General features: G+C 42.8%; 1 protein-coding gene across 1 annotated transcript; it reads left to right on the forward strand.

Moving 5' to 3' along the window:
• The first annotated feature begins 5,022 nt into the window (after positions 1 to 5,022).
• TXNDC5 (thioredoxin domain containing 5) lies at positions 5,023 to 13,811 on the forward strand. The gene is made up of 10 exons (XM_078862535.1): positions 5,023 to 5,359; positions 7,824 to 7,973; positions 8,313 to 8,418; positions 8,543 to 8,642; positions 8,758 to 8,873; positions 9,019 to 9,105; positions 10,155 to 10,274; positions 10,806 to 10,888; positions 11,064 to 11,193; positions 11,355 to 13,811. Exons 1-10 carry the CDS (start codon positions 5,154 to 5,156, stop codon positions 11,475 to 11,477), a joined length of 1,221 nt encoding a protein of 406 aa, XP_078718661.1. The 5' UTR covers positions 5,023 to 5,153; the 3' UTR covers positions 11,478 to 13,811.
• Positions 13,812 to 21,222: the final 7,411 nt, after the last annotated feature.

A 21,222-nucleotide genomic window follows, 5' to 3' on the forward strand; every position in this document is an offset into this window, starting at 1 on the left:
CATAGCATAACTTTGTTGACGTTTTAGGTGTCTTTTTGTAACGTTAGTTACACACCGTAGTCCCGTTATTAACACTGGGATGAGTGGTACTACATGGCACGACATGCCACTGGGATGGGATTTGGAAATTGTGTTGAACTTAAAATAGAAATATGGAGCAGTGTGGACTCCAGTTTATTGCTTTGTATGTACAGTACAGTAGTGCATCTACATATACCTCTGAATTATATTCGTCGGTGATCGTGCAGGACTCTTGATGAAAATAAAGCAACACTTTTAAGACACTTCCAAAGTCTTGTTGACTGGCTTCAAACGGGGTTCATTAACACTGTTTGAGACTAGGCTCTAAAGAAAGCTGTCTCTGGTGTGGACCAATCAGTTTCAAAGACAATGCACATAGCATGTTTTTTTGTTGCATGTTCACCACAAGTATATGTGGTAAATGCAAACATGATTCCTTGCAAAGGTTTCAATTTGGTGTCTTAACATCTTAACACCTGATAATTGGTTTTTTAGCCCTTCTATCTGGCAACAAAACTGACACCTTTTTACAAGGAGTCATGTTTGCATAGACCGCAATACCTGCAGTCATAATACAAACAAAAGACATAACTCTGATAATGTGCACTGTCCTTGAAGTTGATTGGTCCACACCCGAGACAGCTTTCCTTAGAGCCTAGTCTCACATGGGTTGGACCAGATGACGCCAAAAGGCGCACAACTCAAAGACAATGCACCATCAGAGTATGAGAGCTCGGGGCAAGCATCTACAATATGGGAACCTCATTTGCCAGTAAAAATATGATAATTGGTTTTTTACCCTTCTATCTGGCAACAAAACTGACACCTTTTTACAAGGAGTCATGTTTGCATAGACCGCAATACCTGCAGTCATAATACAAACAAAAGACATAACTCTGATAATGTGCACTGTCCTTGAAGTTGATTGGTCCACACCCGAGACAGCTTTCCTTAGAGCCTAGTCTCACATGGGTTGGACCAGATGACGCCAAAAGGCACACAACTCAAAGACAATGCACCATCAGAGTATGAGAGCTCGGGGCAAGAATCTACAATATGGGAACCTCATTTGCCAGTAAAAATATGATAATTGGTTTTTTACCCTTCTAACTTCAAGGACAGTGCACATTATCAGAGTTATGTCTTTTGTTTGTATTATGACTGCAGGTATTGCGGTCTATGCAAACATGACTCCTTGTAAAAAGGTGTCAGTTTTGTTGCCAGATAGAAGGGTAAAAAAACAATTATCATATTTTTACTGGCAAATGAGGTTCCCATAGTGTAGATCTTAACACCTGTTTTATTGCCAGAAAGGGGAAAACCCTATAATCATAATTTTATACTGGCAAAGGAGGTATCATGATGACAAATAATAAACAAGGTAACACAGCTTGTTCAGAGGGGAACGTATACACCAACACAATCACTGCTGTCTGTAACTTTCGCACAACCCCTGTTAATTCCTGCACAATCTCTCCAAACACCGACACATATTCCAAGTACACACGGATACATATTGGGAAGAGGAGCGAATTGGCACTCCTTCTGTGCTACTCTACTTATCCAAAGACGAGGTCATAATTTCCAGGGACCACTTGCACATCACCACCATCACGATCCGTTGTATATCCACTGCTGGATGATATAACGGTGGCACTCTATCCTGAAAATAGCCCTGTATATCGAGGGTTCACTATTTTTCTCTAGAGGGGCTCTCTAGAGCAACCTCCAGTGGAGGCCAGTCTCCTCCATCAGCAGTGGAGTGAGCACGAAATTGCAGGGCTGCACATTTGCATTGTCTACTCTACGGTGCAGTGCTTTATTGTACTGTCCTGACCAGTAACATTAATAAGCAGACAATGTCTCCTTCATATGCTCTATATGTCTCTCCACGTAATTTCAACAGAATTGATTCAAAACGGGCAAATTTTGGACCAGTTTCGACACACGGTGTCTCAGCAGCTGAGTCAAGACGACCAAGACTGGTTCAAGGAAGTCGGACTGCTGATGAGACAATGATTTTCGAAACCGTTCCAGCGTTTACTTGTGTTGATGCAATCCTGCTGCAAATTATGGGCCCCCCAATGTCAGTGGCGAAATATGATCTCCCTTGTCTGGCATACGGGAGGTCCGTGGGTTCGACTCTGACCCTGAAGCCTGCTGCATATTTTGAGTTTGCGTGTCTATTTCGCCTTGTGTGGTTTTTTTTTCTGTGGGTCCTCCGGGTTTTCCCTCCACATTTAGAAACATACATTTCAATTATTTGGCTGCTATAAATTCCCACAAGATAAGCCACTTCGTCCAGCAATCATTTGTGGCCAGTCTGCTTCTGAAAAATACCCAACAGCTCAACGGGTTTTACTTAATAATGAATTTAGTTTTAGTATATTTATCTTCTAGTGGAATGTGTACCATTCCTATACTTTGCACTCCTGTCGGGTTTTTTTAGTGTGTGTATCGTTTGTTGTTGTAACTTTTGGATATCTGTGTGTGGGGGGGAGTTTTTCGCTCATCGGATTTCTCCAAAATAAATAACATTTCTGATGTAATTTTCTTTGGCTCTTTGGGTAAAGTCACGTAAATCGATACAAATTAATAAAAAATGATAAATATTAAAACAGGACCCTGCGGGGTGGGCTGGTAGGAACGAATAACCAAAGAATATAAACATAATGTATTATTACACTTGTTTAGCCAGGAAAGCCCCACTGAGTATAAAAGTTTTTGTAGGGTCCTGCCAAGTGTTTGCAGTAGGGGGCGATGTTGCTACACCGAATCGGACGATACGAAGGGAGAGTGTGAGGCCTAGTTCTAGGCTTTAGGCCTAGCTGTAGGCGTTAGGCCGCTGTGAGTTAATTTGTAATTTAAATGTTTTAATTATTTATGTAAAAGCTTTAAATGTAAATGTTTCTATTTAAAAAACATCAGGGAATGTAACATTGTAAAACATTAACTCCCTTTCACACACGCGGGGGTATGATACGAAGGAAGAGGTTGAGGCCTAGTTCTAGGCTTTAGGCCTAGCTGTAGGCTTTAGACCGCCGTGAGTTAATTTTAAAATTAAATGTTTTTATTATTTATGTAAAAGCTTTAAATTTAAATGTTTCTATTTAAAAGCATCAGGGAATGTAACATTGTTAAACATTAACTCCCTTGCACACACGCGGGGGTACGATACGAAGGGAGAGTTTGAGTCGTAGTTCGAGGCTTTAGGCCTAGCTGTAGACTTTAGGGCGCTGTGAGTTAAATTTTAATTTAAAAGTTTTAATTAAAAGCTATATCAGGGAATTATAAGGGAATGTTACACTTGTTTAGCCAAGAAAGCCTCATTAATTTAAATGTTTTAATTAAAAGCTATCTGAGGGAATTATAAGGGAATGTTACACTTGTTTAGCCAGGGAAGCGTCACTGAGTCTAAAGGTTTTTGTAGGGTCATGCCAAGTGTTTGCAGTAGGGGGCGATGTTGCTACACGGTCGGACGGACGGACGGTCGGACGGACGGACGATATAATCTATTGTAGGCTGTAGATTTGAAGCTTTCGTGACTGCAATGATTCATATTCTTAGGTTTTTTCGGTAAAGTCACGTGACTTTACCGAAAAAACCTAAGAATATTGTAGGCTGGTCCACTTCGTTCCTACCAGTAACAGGACCCTGCGGGGTGGGCTGGTAGGAATAATACTAATACCGGTACAGGGATATCGACCGCACACACACGCGCACACACACACGCACATACGCGCACACACGCACATCACGTACACACGCACACACACACACACGCACACACACCGCACGCACACACACACACATGTACACACACATGCACGCACGCACACGCACACGTAATGAAGTTGTGTTGCTACGCTTCCAGTTCGCCGTGAATAACGATCCGAAGCCCAATAGCGCCCATTCATCACGCCGCTCGAGTGGGCCGGACACGCACACACGCACGCACACACACGCACACTTCTTCTTCTTTAGTGCTGCCTAACGGCGTGTGCGACTTCACGATGATATTGGTCCCGGTCTAGCACGGCGTGTAGAGTTTGTGCTGTTGTTAATTGTAGCCATGTACACACACGCACACACGCACGCACACACGCACACACGCACACACACGCACATACACACGCACACACACGCATGCACGCAAACACACACGCACACACACACGCGCATACACACGCACACACACACGCACACACATACACACACGCACGCACGCGCACACACGCGCACACACACACACGCACCTCTCACCTGCAAGGCAGCGGTCGCCGCTTCTCCTCCCACATCTCTCGTCGCGGCAGCTGTAACGATGGTGCAAGTTTGTTTTTATCATCAATTCCTCCTCCACCCCTCCCCGCCACTGTTCACCCACCAGAATAAATGAGTTCGCCCATAGTCAGTCGATCAAAAAGTTTCGCCGTGAGGCGCCGGAAGCGACGGCCATCTTGTTTAATTCACAGATCGCAGGGGGAGCGGGCGGCCATCTTGTCGGACAGGGTCATGCCAAGTGTTTGCAGTAGGGGGCGATGTTGATACACGGACGGACGGACGGACGATATCATCTATTGGTGGTCTGGTCCACTTCGTTCCTACCAGTATAAACAAAACTTTCTACGTTTCGATCAGAACACAAGCAACCGTCCTCTTTCCTCATGATGACGATCGCTTGTGTTGTGATCGAAACGTTGCAAGTTTTTTTGTTTATTTAATATTCACAACTCTTATTAATTTGTACCTATCTACATGACTTTACCGAAAGACCCAAACAATACGAACTCCTGCAGTCACGAAAACTTTAAGTCAAGATTTCTGATGTCCCCTTACAAAGATGGCCGCCACCCCTGCACACAGATTCATCGCTCTGATTGGTAGACGTGGACTGCGCCATCCAAACGGCCGCTTGCGATTGGCTAAATCCGACGCGCGCGCGCTCCGATTGGTAGATTGCGCGCCCATCCGAACGGCCGCTTGCGATTGGCTAAATCCGTCCTCGCGCGCTCCGATTGGACGACGGCCCCAAGAGGCGAGGGCCGCCGTCATTCGGGCGACGCTCCCTGAGAAGGCCAAACGATCGCAGTCTTCCCACTCCCCGCTGCCCGCCACCCTCTACAGTGACGGCGATGTCGGCCTTCTCCTCCTCGTCGTTGTGGCGGCGGCTTGCCGTGCTCGCCTCGCTGCCCGCGCTGCTGCTCATGCGGGCGGCTCAGCCGACGGCGGCGGCGAACAGCGGCGGCGAGGACGAGCACAGCAAGCATTTGTACGACGCTGAGATGCTGGTGCATTCCGTCGACCAGGCGCCGCACTTCATCATGTTCTTCGCGCCCTGGTGAGAATGGATGAGGTTTAAATGAGATTACTTTTCGTTGTTAATATCTAGCAGGGGGGGGGGGGGTTGGGGGTGTTTAAAAAAAAAACTCGAAATTTCTCGTTGAGCTGTTCACTTTCACGGGTTTGAATTTCCTAGACGGCTTAGGCGCGAGTTGACGTCTCCCGCGCTGTGATAGGTGGGAGCGGGGCGCGTGCCCGCCCGTGATTGGTTGGCTTGCCGCGTGTTGGGCGGTCCCCCGCTTGTCCGCTCTGCTAAATCTAGAAACGTTTCGCTGCCACTTCGCGTTCCGCTCGCAAACCCGCGGTGTAAAGTTTAACCTGCGGTCCGCGACGCACGGATAACCTAAATCAGCTGCTGATCGATTAAGTAATCTGACTGCTTCAATAACGGGTACACGTGTGCTTACCCGTGTTGTTTAGTGTGCCTGATTAATTGTGGACGCACGCATGCCAACTTAGACACTGCCTATGGCCAGGGTTCGAAACGTAACAAGAAGGGATTTTCTTTTGTAATAATTTGGGGGGAAAAACCTCTTTCAAGAGCCACACTATGCATGTGGTGAATACGAGACGGCCCCTACTGAACCGCAGGTTTGCCGACCGAGCAAATCGCCCGGAATGTGCCCGACTGTCACCATCAAATCAGAGGAGCTAAGCAGTTTGTAGCCTGGCTACGCTCGGGATGGTCGACCACCATCCATAATGTTGTGCACAGGGGCTACGTTGTAGGCAGCAGCAGCAGCAGCAAAACACGTGATTGTACTGCACTTCTATGCACCCTTACCTTGTGTTGTCTCATGTCTTCTCTAACCCGCACTGTCCAGCGTGGTGAAGTTTAATCGGGTAAACCCCCACGGCCCTCATTCAGCAGTGGATTGATGAAAGGGTTTACACACAAACAATTTAGAGCCCGTGGTCGCATTTCAACTTAAATTCAGAATGGGAATCTTGATTTGGACTGGAGGAATCCGATGTGCTATGAGGCTTTTTTTTCACAAATGTCCAGTGCCTTTTCACAGATGTCCAAATTAAGATACAAGCCAGTGGAATAACTCTTCCCTCACGGCTGCCCACGTGAGCTGCGACCCGGGGATGTCGAACACGTCCCAGGAGCTTTGTTTAAACTTACAAAGTGACATCACAAGCGTGCCAACGTAACGACGAGCTGACTTTAGAGCCATTTTCTCTTCACCTATCTTTCATACTTGTGTGGGACAGCCCGGCAACCCCAATGTGTGTAGCTAATAGGGGTAAGACCTGTTTGTTTAGGTGCATTATCGAACAATGCTGTCCAACATGTCACCCAAATAACGTTTGTCAGTACAGTATTGGCCCAACGTCACTGTAAAAGCTTGGTATGTCTACCTGCACACAACAGTGGTTGACCTGTGAAGACTCTCCTTCCATAGGAATTGGGAATTTCCACCACTGGCTCAGGTTTGTCAACAAATGACTGGAAAGTACTTATTTCGCTTTTTGACTGCATGTGCAAGTATTTATAGTCCATACATACAATCCATGTTAAACGCATTCTCCTTAAATAAAGGACAATTTTAAGACGCAACTTTTTTTAACACGTGTTTATGGTGGACAAAGGAACGCTATGCTCACGTACGTTCAGAACCAAATTAGTTATTTGTAGTTTACAAATCTGCACATTGTGCTTTAGGAGGCAGTGAATTCCTTTGCACGGCAGCACGGTATTGTAAACTGCAAATAAAGGTATATGATTACCCTAAGGCTGTAGGACAGTGCTTTATTTTTCATTGCCAACTTTGCACTGCCACGTGGCTAGAGTGAGATGAATGGCTGTAGCCCAAGTGTGCTGTGAGATGTCAAGATGTATACTTTGTGGTCTGCTCCCGGATGTGTATTGACATAGTCTAATGCATACATTCTTTGCACTACAGCTATTTCCTTTGCCTGAAAACAAAAATAACTTCTTGCCCTAAGCTTACCACTAACTCACAGGTCATACTTATGCCAGTAATATTTACATTGTACAGTACAGTGTATTAGACTTATTTTCTACAAGCTTGTTTCCTCGTTGTGATTGGTGTAAGATGAGTACACAAACACGATTTAAAAAATCCATATTCTAACAGTGGTTTTACCGTGTTTTCAACTTTTCATACAAATTGCCATCAGTCTAATTTCAGTGATTATGTATATATGCAGAAATCCTAAGCATTTTCAAATGTTCATGCATCAAATTGAAAGTTTTATATATATGTAAAATATATATAACCTTCAAAATACTGTAAACATTTGGACGTTGATACAATGTGAGTTAATCTTCATATGTCAATTTCATTATTCCTCTTGACGGTGTTGTTTTGGTAGCTGTAATATGATTACAATAGTGGTACAATAATTGGTAGTGAAAATTATAAATGAATAATGCTCTCCTTAAACATACATTTGCGTGTACTTTTACCATGATTGCTTCTAATTTAATGCAGGTGTGGCCACTGCCAGAAACTGCAGTCAACATGGAATACACTGGGAGATAAATACAATGAGATGCCAGAGCCACCAGCATATGTGGCAAAGGTGGACTGCACCATGCATGCACAGACCTGCTCTGACCACGGTGTCAAAGGCTACCCCACGTAAGTGTCACAGTTCATGAGTGACATTTCACCCATACTGTCTAACAATGCATGTATATGGCTTTGCAAGTACGTGCAGTTAAAAGCAATGGGTGCATTACAGCAGAAGCTGCATATTTGGGCTCATGGTGGTAATAATTTACTTTTACATGCTAATAATTTCCATCACTTGGTAATAGTTGAACGTCCATTCATACTGACTGCATAAAATAATAAATAAAACCACTTGCATAAAATTATGTGAATTATTAGCACAAGTAGGTGAACCTGGGACCACATCATTGAGTGGTGAGTAATGGACTATATGCATAATCATTGTCTGAATTTGTATCGGTTAAGGTTGAAGCTGTTCAAACCTGGCCAGAAGAGTATATTGTACCAGGGTCAAAGGGATCTTGATACCTTGGAGAGCTGGATGCTACAGACGTTGAATGAAGACGCTGGTGTATGACATTTTGTAGTATTAGAGCAAGTCACCTGCTTTCCACGTTATTTCATTATATTACTGTAACTGGATGTATACATTATATATGGTTCAATTGTTGATTGTGCAATTGATCCTCTCCTAGGTTCAAGAAGAATCTGAGCGCCCTTCCCCAGATATCCCTGAGCCTCAACACGGCCTCTATGAGCTGACTTCTGGGTCGTTTAAGGAACATGTCGCAGAAGGTGAGTCATGCACATGATGGCTATGCTTTAATTAAAAACTTTTTTTCATTATGTTTAATTAATGGGATTAATGAAAACATGTCAATTGTCATCATCTTAACACTTTTGAGTGCAGGTTACCATTTCATCAAGTTTTTCGCACCTTGGTGCGGCCACTGCAAAGCTCTAATTCCAACGTGGGAGCAGTTGGCGAGCACATTTGAATACTCGGGCAAAGTAAAGATTGCCAAGGTATATTTTGCATTGCATTGACACTTAAACTTTTTATTTATTTTCTAAATCACTATAGTGCATCGTTGTTAGGTTGACTCGTTTAAATCTGTACATGCTCTTTGTCTGAAGTTTCTTTAATGAATGTTGACTTGCATTTTGGTAGGTTGACTGCACAGCTCATCAAGATATATGCAATGAAAACCAGGTGCGGGGTTATCCCACCCTTCTGTGGTTTAAAGACGGTGAAAAGGTAAGTTGTAATTTCTATCCCTATTGAGAAGTTCATGTTGAAGTTATAATGTCACCATTAACATTGGGTTCATTGAGAATGCAGTCATTCATTAATTATCACGCAAAGTACCGTTGCGCCAAACGTGTGACATCTTGCGACAGCGTTCACATAAACTTCTCTTGCTGCCTCGGATCACGGGGGTGTGGGGGGGGTGGTGACTTTTCTTTGAGGGTCAGTTCCCTTCGAACGTCGACCGCCAACTGAAGTGAACACAATTTGCTGGAGTTTGCACCTCAAGACGGGTGATGTGTCCACAGTGTGACGGCCTTCTCTCTCGAACTAAGCTCTCAATTGCTCGGAGGCCTGTCGCAAATGCAACCCTCATTTATCTGGGGATTCAATTATTGAGATTAGATTTTAAAAATATTTTGTTTATTGTGGCCAATGGAGCAGCCCCGAACAGCTGGAGTTATGTGATTTCATAACATACAACATAGACAAATTGTGCAAATATGAGTTTAGATAATACTAATCGATTAATTATTGCATTGTTACACTCATACATTGCAGACAATTAGCATACAGCTGTGGATAGTGTTATAGTGAGTAGCACTAAAGTAGCACGTTTTGTTTATTGGCATGTTGCCTCCTTTATGAAACTGAAGATATCAGCATTTGTAGTTGTACACAGCAGCCAAAAATACATGTTTTAACACAGCCAGGAGACTGCTTATTAATCTCAAGTGGGTGGGCGGGCAGGCAGAGGACAGTGGGCTGCTAGTCTGTCATAAATATAGCTTTATTATGTAATAAATATAGCTTCATTATGTAACAAATGTAGCTTTATTAGTGTGCATACGTTGGGATGCGTTGGTTTAAGCTCACATGCAATGTTTTGGATATGTTAATGCATCACATGTTTGCATGCACATGTCTTTGTTCACTCTAAACTCCAAACAAAAATGGAGCCTCCTTTTTGGTATGGCTTTCCAGCTTGTAAATTCTGTACCAACAGTGAACTTGGGTTTGTGGATATGCTGATGTGTGGCTGGTGTCTTGTGTTCCAGGTGGACCAGTACCGTGGCAAAAGGGACCTGGATTCTTTGAAAGTGTTTGTTGATACACAGATTCAAATCGAACCTCAAGATGAAGTGGTTCTACAACAGGCAGAGGATGAAGAGGAAACGGTAAACCATATTGAAAACCGCAGTATTTGCTGTTTTTTCACATTATATGGTTTGGTGGTTGGTAAAGCACTGAGCAGTAGCTATATCTTGCGTGGGAAGTATGCTAGGAATATTATGACAAAATAGGGTAAGTAACTTGAAAGTTCAGAAAATAATGTGGCAGAACAAACATGCTATCTTTAATTTAAAAAAAGTTTTGGTTGGCAGTACACGTTTATATGTATGTATGTTGAAGTTCTTTTGCACCAAATGTAGTCAACCATGGTAATCGGAGGTGCAGAGGGAAGGATGTATTGGAATGGGTACTCATAACGTTGGTGACCAAGGGGAAGTCAAAGCTATGCGATTCGATACTCGTGAAATTAAACCTGTGGACGTCAGTTGACTTTGCAGCAACTGTGGGATCTAGCAGAGGAAATAAAGCAGTGGCATATGGTGTAACATGATTGATGGTGATGATGATCTTTTGCCCACTTTAGCCATATTCATGTTAAAAGATGTAAATACAGATGTGCTATGTTAATTTTACAGTCTAGCGTGCTGGTTCTGAATGAAAACAACTTTGATGCTACTGTGGCAGATGGCATCACTTTTGTGAAATTCTATGCACCATGGTAAGTATAAGCTTTATTGACTGGTTTATATGCTAAAGTGAAATGACACTATCACAAAGGAAGACATTGTCCATTTATTTTTCATCATGTGGTTCACTTAAATTACATAGTAGGATATAACCATGCTCTGTGGATTTGTGGCCTAAAAATGTATTCAAATCATTTTGTATCTCAGGTGTGGTCATTGTAAGAACCTGGCCCCAACATGGGAAGACTTGGCCAAGAAAGAGTTTTCTGGTCTGTCCAAAGTAACGATTGCAAAGGTGGATTGCACATCGGAAGCACAACTCTGCAGTAAACAGCATGTAAGTATAATGCAAGCCACGCATGTAGACCACCATGTTGAATAAAGCAATACTGCCTTTTTCCCACATTGCATCAACATAGGTAATAGAATAAAAAAAATGACCTTTAAATGTTTAGACCTTTAAATATAAATAATAATGTTGTGTTCTCTTCCTTGCAGGTGCGTGGGTACCCAACTCTACTGCTGTATGTGGGGGGCAAACAGGTGGGAGAGCACGAGGGTGCACGCAGTCTGGAGGCCTTGCATTCCTATGTGCTGAGCAGAGCCAGGGATGAGCTGTGAACGCACACTGGGACACCTTCACATCAATCTGTGCATTTATTTTAGATTATTGTCAAATTGTGCATGTGGAGACAACGTGGCTCCAACTGCAAGTTCTGTTCAATACTACTGCACTTTCAAGAAATTAAAACAATCTCACTGATGGTTAAAACATTTTGAGAAAGCAATGTGGAAAACGTATGGAAATTCTCAATTGTTTTAATATTTTTGAAATGTAACGCCACGATTATTTGATTAGGATTAGATGGGGTGACAAAATAAGCACAACAGTTGTGGTTTTTGTGCCTCAATTTAATACCACATCAACTTTAGATTGCCGTTTAGTCTGATCACAGGTGTATGGGTGGAACATTAATAAACATTGCACATTATTTTGAACTGAACAATAGAATGGAATATTGTATGCACTAGTTATTAAGGCAATGGATGACTACATATGTACCACCAAGAGTAGCATATTTATGGAGACATTTGTAAAATTGGATCTTATTTACACCAAATTATGCTTAAATACATCCATGACATTAAGTTAAATTTCAAGTAATGCTTCTGTGCAGTTAAATGGTACGGGTAATGCTGCTTTTGGTTATACTTTTGTTGTGTTTTTTTACTTGCCTTTTGCTAAACAAGTTTAATTCCTAATAACTAAATGCGTAAAAATGTTTGAAGTATTTCATTAACATCTCTATGCTAAACTTTTTACGAAGTACTAAACAAAATAAAAATGTTTGCATTTCTTCAGCGTCACATTGATTTTTGATTAATTTAATCATTTGTTAAAATAGAATTTTTTTTATTTCTTAATGTTCCACTTTATTGAAAAAAGCTGGTTTTATAAGGAAAAATTAGCATAGTTTTTTTGTGTTTTCCCCTCTACGTTACGCTCCTCCTGATGGCGAGAGATGGCAGTGCCTTCACCCAGCAGGGGATTAATTGTGGATAATGATGATGAATAAATCTTTAATGGATTTGAAATCCTAAGCAGATCGTTTCATCGGAGCAGATTTGGCCTTTTCCTTTACGAGAGCCTCTACATTTCAGTCACATGAAAAGATCTGGAAACGACTTCTGGGGCAGAAATTGTATTTTGTGTAGGATTTAGCATTTTATTGTAATGTGCTACTTTATAGGTACAAGCAATTATTGTATGTGTTAAGACATTCATTTTGGCACTTTCTTTTATAAATAGGGACTTAAGAGTCCTCTGACTATTTTCTTAAGCACCGAATGACAAAGGATACTTGTTGCTGTAAACTAAACTTGTTACAAACTCAAAAGACATTTACACTGAAAGCAGTTTTGTTCGCAAATTCACTTGTCACATTTTTTCACGGACAACTTTTATGGAGGAGAGAATTTAAAAAAAATCCAATAACAAATGTGGTGCCATTCTTGTGTTCCATACTCCTGAATAATTAATACGAATTCATATTACTAGTTTCTTATACATGGATATAATATGCCGATTGCCTTCAGCCGCATGTTATCTACAAACATTGTTGATATCAAACGGAAGCTATTCATCGCTAGTTGTGACTTGGCATCTAGTTGTGACAAGGTGAACATTCAAATCGCAAGCGCCTGTATTTTTTACAATCACATTTTACAGAACAGCATAAACGGGGAGCATATGTCCTGTCACTGCACCACATTGGTAGTATGCAGTAAGTGATTACCACAAAATATTTGGAGAAAAAAGCCAACGTGTGTACATGCACCTAAATAACAATAGTGCTACGTAGATTTTCTTGGCTGTGCTGTATAACCCTCGAATGTGTTTTTGGGTGGTACTGCATTTTATCAGGCACGATACCTGAATACAGTTCCTAAAGAAGCTGCCAGCACATGGAGCTTAACGGTCGGATATCATCCCAAACAGCACGTGGTACAACCTGAAAACTCGCCAGAGTTCTAATACTAATTGGTATATACAATCTTATTAAAATAAATGTCTTCATATCCAGCGACTCAAGAACTGGAAGTTGCCTGTCACCATACCAGACGATGTTTAGTACTAAGATTCAGTGTAAATGCCAAAGGCTCAAATAGTCCCAGCTAATATTCTATAAGTGTAAGCAGTAGTTTTCCAAAGAAGTCCTGCACAGCCAACTTGTTTTTTTTATCATAGTTCAAATGAGGTTACTACATACTATGAAGCACTTGTTCTGCTTAGTTTGTATGCAGTCATTGGCCTGAACCACAATGTCCACACGGACTCGGAAAAGTTGAGTCTGCAAATGTGCCATTAGAACTCTTGATTACTGTTGCTTATATGCTTGTAACTTTTTATAGAAATGGAAAATCAATGCCTAATAAAACATTTTGAAGTTCATTTCACAGAGGTTTTTTTTCGTGTGGAACTTGCTGCACCCCTTACATGTTTGTATTTGTACAGTATTTTTAAGGCACGTAGAAGGGAAGATTCCAAAGAACACAGGATGAGATGTTACTATCCTTTGTGCAAGCACTTCCAAGAGTTCATGAACAGTGAGCCTGGTGAAATTTGGGGAGCGCATCGTCAGTAGTGAACCTTTGGTTACTAGGGTGTTTCGGCCTTTCATACTATACACCCTCCCCAAAGGCGGCCAGCGACAGGGTGATCAATCCTACACTTGCGTCCCATTCCCAATTAGTCATAGGAGTTGCCTTGTTGTTGATAGCCAACATCCCATGGGACTATGCATGGCAGGGGCGTCCTCCTCCCTGAGTCAAGCATTGTTGACTGCATACCTCCTGGCCCTCTCACTTTGGGGCCCAGCTGGGGTCTTTCCTCTTCATCCAGAGCCACTGACTGCTGCCTTCTGCCGCCTCCGATACAGCTCTGATTGCCGAACGCTGGCTCGGGCCCTTAATTCCCAGGTCTCTAAGCAGTCTGGTTGTAGATGTTGCCACAAAACCTCTGCAGCCCACCTCCACTGGTCGGACTTCTGTGTTCCAGCCATGATGCCGTGCTTCGGCAGCTAGATCGGCATAGCGCAGATGTTTTCGCTCATAAGCCTCATCTACTGAGTCCTCCCAGGGTACTGTGAGCTCAATGATGAAGACCTTCTTGAGCGAACGGGACCAGAGCACCATGTCAGGTCTTAGGGTGGTGGTTGCGATCTCCGGAGGAAACACAAGTTGCCGGCCAATGTCAGCTAGCATTTTCCAGTCGCGGGCCAAGCGCAGCTGGTCTCGCTCTATTGGTGTAGAGCCGCTCTTTGGTGGTTTAGCCCCTTCGCGGACAAAGGTCGTCCGTAAGGGGTGTGATGCTGCTGGGGGTGGTAGGGAGTTGGTGGCAGCTCGCTTGTCCTCCAGGGTGGATGCAAGGTTTTTAAGGACTTGGTTGTGACGCCAAGTGTAGCGTCCTTGGGTAAGGCTTGTTTTACACCCTGTGAGAATGTGCCTGAGGTTGGCTGGCATGGAACAGAGGGCACAGTCCGGATCTTCACCATACCATTGGTGAAGATTAACTGGTGTTGGAAGGACGTCATATGTTGCTCTGATGGAAAAGCTCAACCGCCTCGCTTCCATGGCCCACAGATCCTTCCAGCTGATCTTCCTCTTCTCCACACTGTCCCATCGAGTCCACTGTCCCTGTTTGGCAAGAGAGACTGCCTTGGCCCACCTTGCAGCCTCCTCCTGATGGCGTACTTCCTGCACTACCATCTTCCGCCGCTCTGGTGCAGTGGCCTTACTCCAAGCAGCACGGCTAGTTAGCCCAAGGCCTCCTCTCCCTTGCTGAACATGACCCACAATGTCAGCATGTCTGAGGGCTGCTGTTGCCTCCTGGACTGCTTTTCCTGGCCTCCATTTGCGCCCAGTTGCCAAGGTCGGCGCGTTGTTGCTCACCACTGGGTCTCGAGATTCATTCAGTGTCATCTGGAGCCTGGTTTTTGCACACTTGAATTCCTCGGTTAGACTGGTGAGGGGCAGCTTGAGGACACCATCTCCATAGAGGCCTATGGTGGTAAGGCATCGTGGAACTCCGAGCCACTTCTTTAAGTAGCTCGTGACTCCTCTTTCCATCTTCTCCACTGTTGAGATTGGAACCTCATACACTGCTAGGGGCCACAACACCCGGGGTAGGAGACCAAACTGCAGACACCAGGCCTTTAACTTTCCAGGTAGCTGGGTGTTGTCGATGGACTGTAGGCTACTACTGATGTCTTTGCGCAGCTGTTGCACCTGGTCTTTGTCCTTCAGGCTTGCATCATACCACCTTCCAAGGCTTTTTACCGGCTGCTCAGACACTGTTGGGATTTGGTCATCTCCGATGAAGAATTTCAGGTCACAGAGTACTCCCTTCACAATCGAGATGCTGCGTGACTTGGATGGTTTAGTCTTCATACGGGCCCATCTGATGTTCTCGAGTTTTCTGAGCAGTCTCCTGGTGCATGGGACAGTGGTGGTCAATGTTGTAATGTCGTCCATGTAGGCTCTGAGTGGAGGGAGGCAAAAACCAGAGTCGACTCGCTGTCCACCAGCAACCCATTTTGAGGATCTGATGATAACCTCCATTTCCATTATGAATGCCAATGGAGAAATGGTACATCCCGCCATTATAGTAATAAAATAATAAAAAATAAAATAATTCTCACCACAGCTGTCTCCCCGACAGACCTGGTCTTCACCTGAGGACGGCTGCTTGCGTTGTGGCCGAAACGTGATAATTATTTTATGTTTTATTTTTATTATTTTATTACTTCCCTTCTACGTGACTACCGAAAGAACCAAGAAGATGAATCCCTGCAGTCATGAAAGCTTTAAATCGAAAATTTGAAGGCACTTTAACGTTTTTTTGCAATCAAAAATACAGTTTATTTTGAATATATATCACTTGATTAAAATTCCCCTCCACAAATTAACAAGCAATTTTGCATGCACCTTATGCATCACACAACACATGGCTTGCTTGAGGTAGAATACAATAGTACGAATCCACATTTTCTGTTTATATAATGCATTTTGAAAAGTACAACGATTAACGTTACCTGTATAGCATAATAAAACACGTTAATAGTTCCATATACAATGCTGATTTAAGCAAAGCCAAAATCGGCTTGAGATATGTTTGTCAAGTACTTTTAAGTGCATAGTTTACACATAAAATGTACACTTTAAAAAAACAGCTACAACTATGAAGCTAAACAAAAACAATGCATGGTATGTCATGGATATAGGAAAACAACATCGAGAGGCCTTGCCGCATGGTCAAGTGCTAACAATTATTATTAACTATGAAACTGTTCAACTGTGGCAGACCTTGGGATGGGGGAGAAGAGTCGATTTCACAAAAGAAAGATTGGGCAAGATGACCTGAAACATTAACGGACGACGGAAGTCCCCTAGACAGAAAGTGGAGAGCTTAAAGAGTGCCTGTGTGAAGGGGAGGAGGGGGAGAAGGAATTGGCGAACCAAGATGCTGATGATGAGAGGGGAGGGAAGGAAGGGGGTGAGCAATTGTGAGCTGCATGGAGCATTGTGTTTTGAAAGGGGGCGGGGAGAGGGGAGGAATTCGGAATAAGGTTGATCATGTGTTTAATGGAGGATTTAGCTGATAGTGTATGTATTCATTATTGTCATAAGAAAGACATCAATATGGTTTCCAAATATTACGCGTAATCAGTGCCCTTAGTAATATATGCTCGTAGCTATTTTATGCATTACCTGTTGAAACAAACACTGTTCTGTGGGGCTTACTTCTGCTTGCCCGTTCCTTCTGTCGATCTCTTCATACAGTGCTGTAATAATGTGTGAATGTTCTAATGTAGAAATGTAGCAAGAAGTGGTACATCATCGGTGTGGTATGCCGGGCTCGCACGTTATAATAGAAAATAAAATTTACTTAAAATGTACTTGGTGATCATCACTGATTAGCTGGATCATGAACAATTATTCCAAAACAAAAGTATCCACCATTAAGTTTGCACAACGGCATCTAAAACTATACTTTTTCTTTTTTACCAGGTAAGGCCCACTGAGCTATATAGCTTTTTTTCATAAGCCATTTGGCCACATATGATAGCTCAACGAAGTGGCTTATCACGTGGACATTTATTGCAGCCAAATACTCTAAACGGATGTTTCTAAATGTGGAGAGAAAACCCGGCAGACCTGGAGAATAATCCACACGACCACGGGGAGAGAGATATGCAAACTCCAAATATACAGACGTTAGGGTTAGGATCGAACCACAGCGTCCTGTATACCAGGCAAGGTAGTTAACATCTCGCCACCTTGACGAAAATATATTGGTGTGAAACAGAACAAAAGTATTGCAAAGGAAGTCGAGATACCACAACTTACATCATAAACTACCGTGTACTTCGAACAACTATGTTAAGGTCAATGAAAGAATGCTTAACCTTACAGATGGAGGGATGAAACAATATACTGCTGTCAACAACAAAGCTTCTCTTCAACCAATACTTCCTCAGGCGCTTCATACTGTACACACAATAAATCCGTTAGTTTAACAAAATCAGCAGATAGCACAAACATATAAAGATTTCTCAGCTTCAAAGATGTTTGTTTTTGACAATTTAAGTCATGAAGATTAAAAACATGTAAGAAATGGGGAATAAGATAAACTCTTTATATTATGTTTCCACCTTCATTCTATTTGTGTGACCAAAGCACTGGCATTTAGTCTGTGAAATGTGAAGATAAACTGTCGCACTGTTTCCCCTTTTACAAATATGTTTCCATTGTAAAAAACACGTGCAAATCCTAAAAATACATTCTACTTTAGCACCAGTAAAATGTTTCCATTTTGATCAAGCAAAAAATCGCTCTAAAAACTGCTTATTGCAATGCCACTGAGACATTTGCACATCGCTTCTTACAAAAAGCATATTTTCCCACAAAGTCCAGATATCTATGATCACCAAATTATACGGACTCGGAAAAGTTGAGTCTGCAAATGTGCCATTAGAACTCTTGATTACTGTTGCTTATATGCTTGTAACTTCATACATTGATTACATTTTGTCCAAAATTCTATTTGCAGTAGATTTCTTTATAAAATGAGGTGGCATGGAGAGATACATTTCACAAGGACTACACGCCTGCAATTTCTTGGAGGTTTTAGTGAACAATGGGCAAGAGGTTAAGTTGTTAGAATTATTACAAATTAATTAATGAAAAGGTTCGATGATCACAACTACAGCGATCGTAGCTCTCTAAAGCAAAATGCCTTCATGTAAAATTTCACAATAAAGCTGCCTTGGGTGTTCCCATTGGCCACACGTTGGCTGTGGCTAATACACTCAATTCAATGCGTGAGCTCCTTCTGTGTAATCCACTTGTACATCTACGCAGGTGCCTGCGGTTTGCTTTTGTCAAACCAAAGTGGAGGGTGATTAAATCCGTCGACACGTGTTCATCACGCACTTCCGACCGTGCGTTGAAGCAAACGCCGCCCGCTTACGGAGCCTCCTCTCTGCGTCAGTCACTGGGCCCTTTCTGGTAGCCTGGCCGATAGGGGACGTACGCCGCAAAGCATCCTCGCGGATCGCACACCCCCGACAGCCCCGGCAGCCCTCGGTTGCCCGGTTTTCCCGGCTGGCCCTGCTGCCCGGGTGGACCTGTCATTCCTGCTGCGCCCTCCTTCGACAAGCCCGCGGGACCCATGGCACCTGCCGTACATAGAACGAACATGATAAGCCCTATGAATGCAACGGAGCGGATAATCCTAAAAACAAACAGCGTGACAAATACTCCAGGTACGGGACGTGTTTTTTGTTTTGTTGCAGCGCTGTAGCAAGTGCGGCACGCTTGGGGCTTGCCGCACTTCCAGAGGGGAGCACTGTCGGAATGAGGAGCCACATTTTCGGAAATGAAACAATCAGCGGTGGCTGGCGGCTCAGATTTCGGGTTGGGTGGTGAAGTGCCCCAGCAACGGGGCGGGAGCATGGGCGAGGATGGCACCTTTACCTTGGATGACGTCATTGCATTGGCGCTTTTAGTTGTTTGTCGACGGAATAACAAAATATATACATTTTGAGGAGTTCCACCAAAATTCACAAGGACACTACAGTGACCATTTAAAAATAAAAAATACTGGAACAGGCAGTTTCTTTGCCATCATTTGTAAAAATGCAACATTTGCTTATCAACAAAAAAGGTTCATATGCACCTGGTAGCCCAGCATTTCCCATGGGTCCAAACCTTCCAGAGCCTTTGGATCCTTTGTCACCCTTCGTCCCTCGCTCTCCTGCCAAATGATAACAATTAAACATAATCAGCGTTTCCTCAATTAAATTTCGCTCCTCATGGCAACGAATCACATCACCTAATAACAACAATGGCAAAAGAACAAGTTAACACAAGCAGTTAAAAGTATTACTTTTTCGAGTTGACTGGTATAATTAGTGATAATATATCATTCGTTCCATTGAAACAATGCATATTTTTGTTGATCTATTCCCCTGACAACAGCAAACACACTCTATGAATATTAAGTTTCAAACAATCAAGCAAATCAAATAGACTAACTGCCATTAATCCTTCTGATTCTCTGGTGCAATTAGGAAAGCTACTTTTAATGAGCTATACTAAATACGTGCAGTTATTTTCTTTCACAAAATCTGAAATAGATCGTTAAAATATACGTGATTTATTATTTCATAAAACCGGTCAAATTTTCTTGTGTGGGAGTTGAAATTTACTTTCATAGACAAATAGTACTATAATAAATGAAAATATATATTAAGTTTAAATTAACTTTACTGCCAAGTGAATTTACAATATTGATTTTGGTGCATGGAATTTTCTTTGCTTACAAATATGAGGGATTGCGATGGCATGCAGAGGCCTTTATCCCAGCAGTGAATTTGTAGAGGAATAGTGTGAGCAACCACGAGGGGGCGAACAGAGGGAGGAGCGAGCGAGTTGACAGAGAGAGGGTTCTTTCTCCTCGTCGCCAGGCGGTGTAGGATGAACCCCCGTCCCGTGCAGACGAGCAAGATCGCCCCAAGGAATGGCCGAGGGTAGGATAATATAGAGTTCGGGGGTCCAGGGTAAGGACCAAGAATAGAAAGCACCTACCTCTGGTGTGAGTTACAGTGTCGTGTGAACAGTGTTAATAAACGGCATCAGCCCTTACAGTGAATTCCGTCTCCGCGTGGTCGTACTGCACAACAAATTTACAATGGATGATGATACATGCTTTTGAATTACTTGTTTTATTATATTCAGTTATTTTCCTTTATCTCCTTAAATGGCAATACTTCATATATGGTCAAATAGGTTTTGATTTCCACTCATTCACAAATATTTGCTGACGAATGGCTCAAAAACATAACGAGCTATTTGTTCAATGTGTCACTAATCTCGTGTTTTCGTGAACCACAGAACTCGAGTAAGGACTGGAGATGTCCTCTCCAGCAGAGCTTCTCTGTGTTTTAGTCACCTCGAGTTGGCTACCAAATTGGGCTGAATCTGCAGTTCTTTAGGCCGATTTCAGTTTGCGGGTCGGCTTTAATTCCTTACGTCAGAATTCGTGCTGAGCAACAATGCATCGCGATGGACAAGGTCCCCCCCTGCTTTGGACTCTTGTGAGTGACCGGCTGGGGTGAAGTGTGCTGTGATCTGTTGCTGGTCAAGTATAATTGGTAATAGTAGTATGACTCATTACCAAACATGTCAATCAAAATCATAGTAGGTGGCAAGAATATTTAATTTTACATTCAACATTATATTTTGTCAGCAACATGGCATTGACCTTTGACAAATGTTTTGGAAAGTCTTATTGATGATTTGA

This window comes from Lampetra fluviatilis, chromosome 14, assembly GCF_964198595.1.
Source record: "Lampetra fluviatilis chromosome 14, kcLamFluv1.1, whole genome shotgun sequence".
In the NCBI taxonomy this organism is placed as follows: domain Eukaryota; kingdom Metazoa; phylum Chordata; class Hyperoartia; order Petromyzontiformes; family Petromyzontidae; genus Lampetra; species Lampetra fluviatilis.

Excerpts from the sequence above, each read along its gene's own strand:
- TXNDC5 (XM_078862535.1), top strand. The coding sequence starts at position 5,154 with ATGTCGGCCTTCTCCTCCTCGTCGTTGTGGCGGCGGCTTGCCGTGCTC. Across the intron at positions 7,974-8,312 it reads GGTGTCAAAGGCTACCCCAC|GTTGAAGCTGTTCAAACCTG; the intron begins GTAAGTGTCACA and ends GTATCGGTTAAG. Across the intron at positions 11,194-11,354 it reads AACTCTGCAGTAAACAGCAT|GTGCGTGGGTACCCAACTCT; the intron begins GTAAGTATAATG and ends TCTTCCTTGCAG.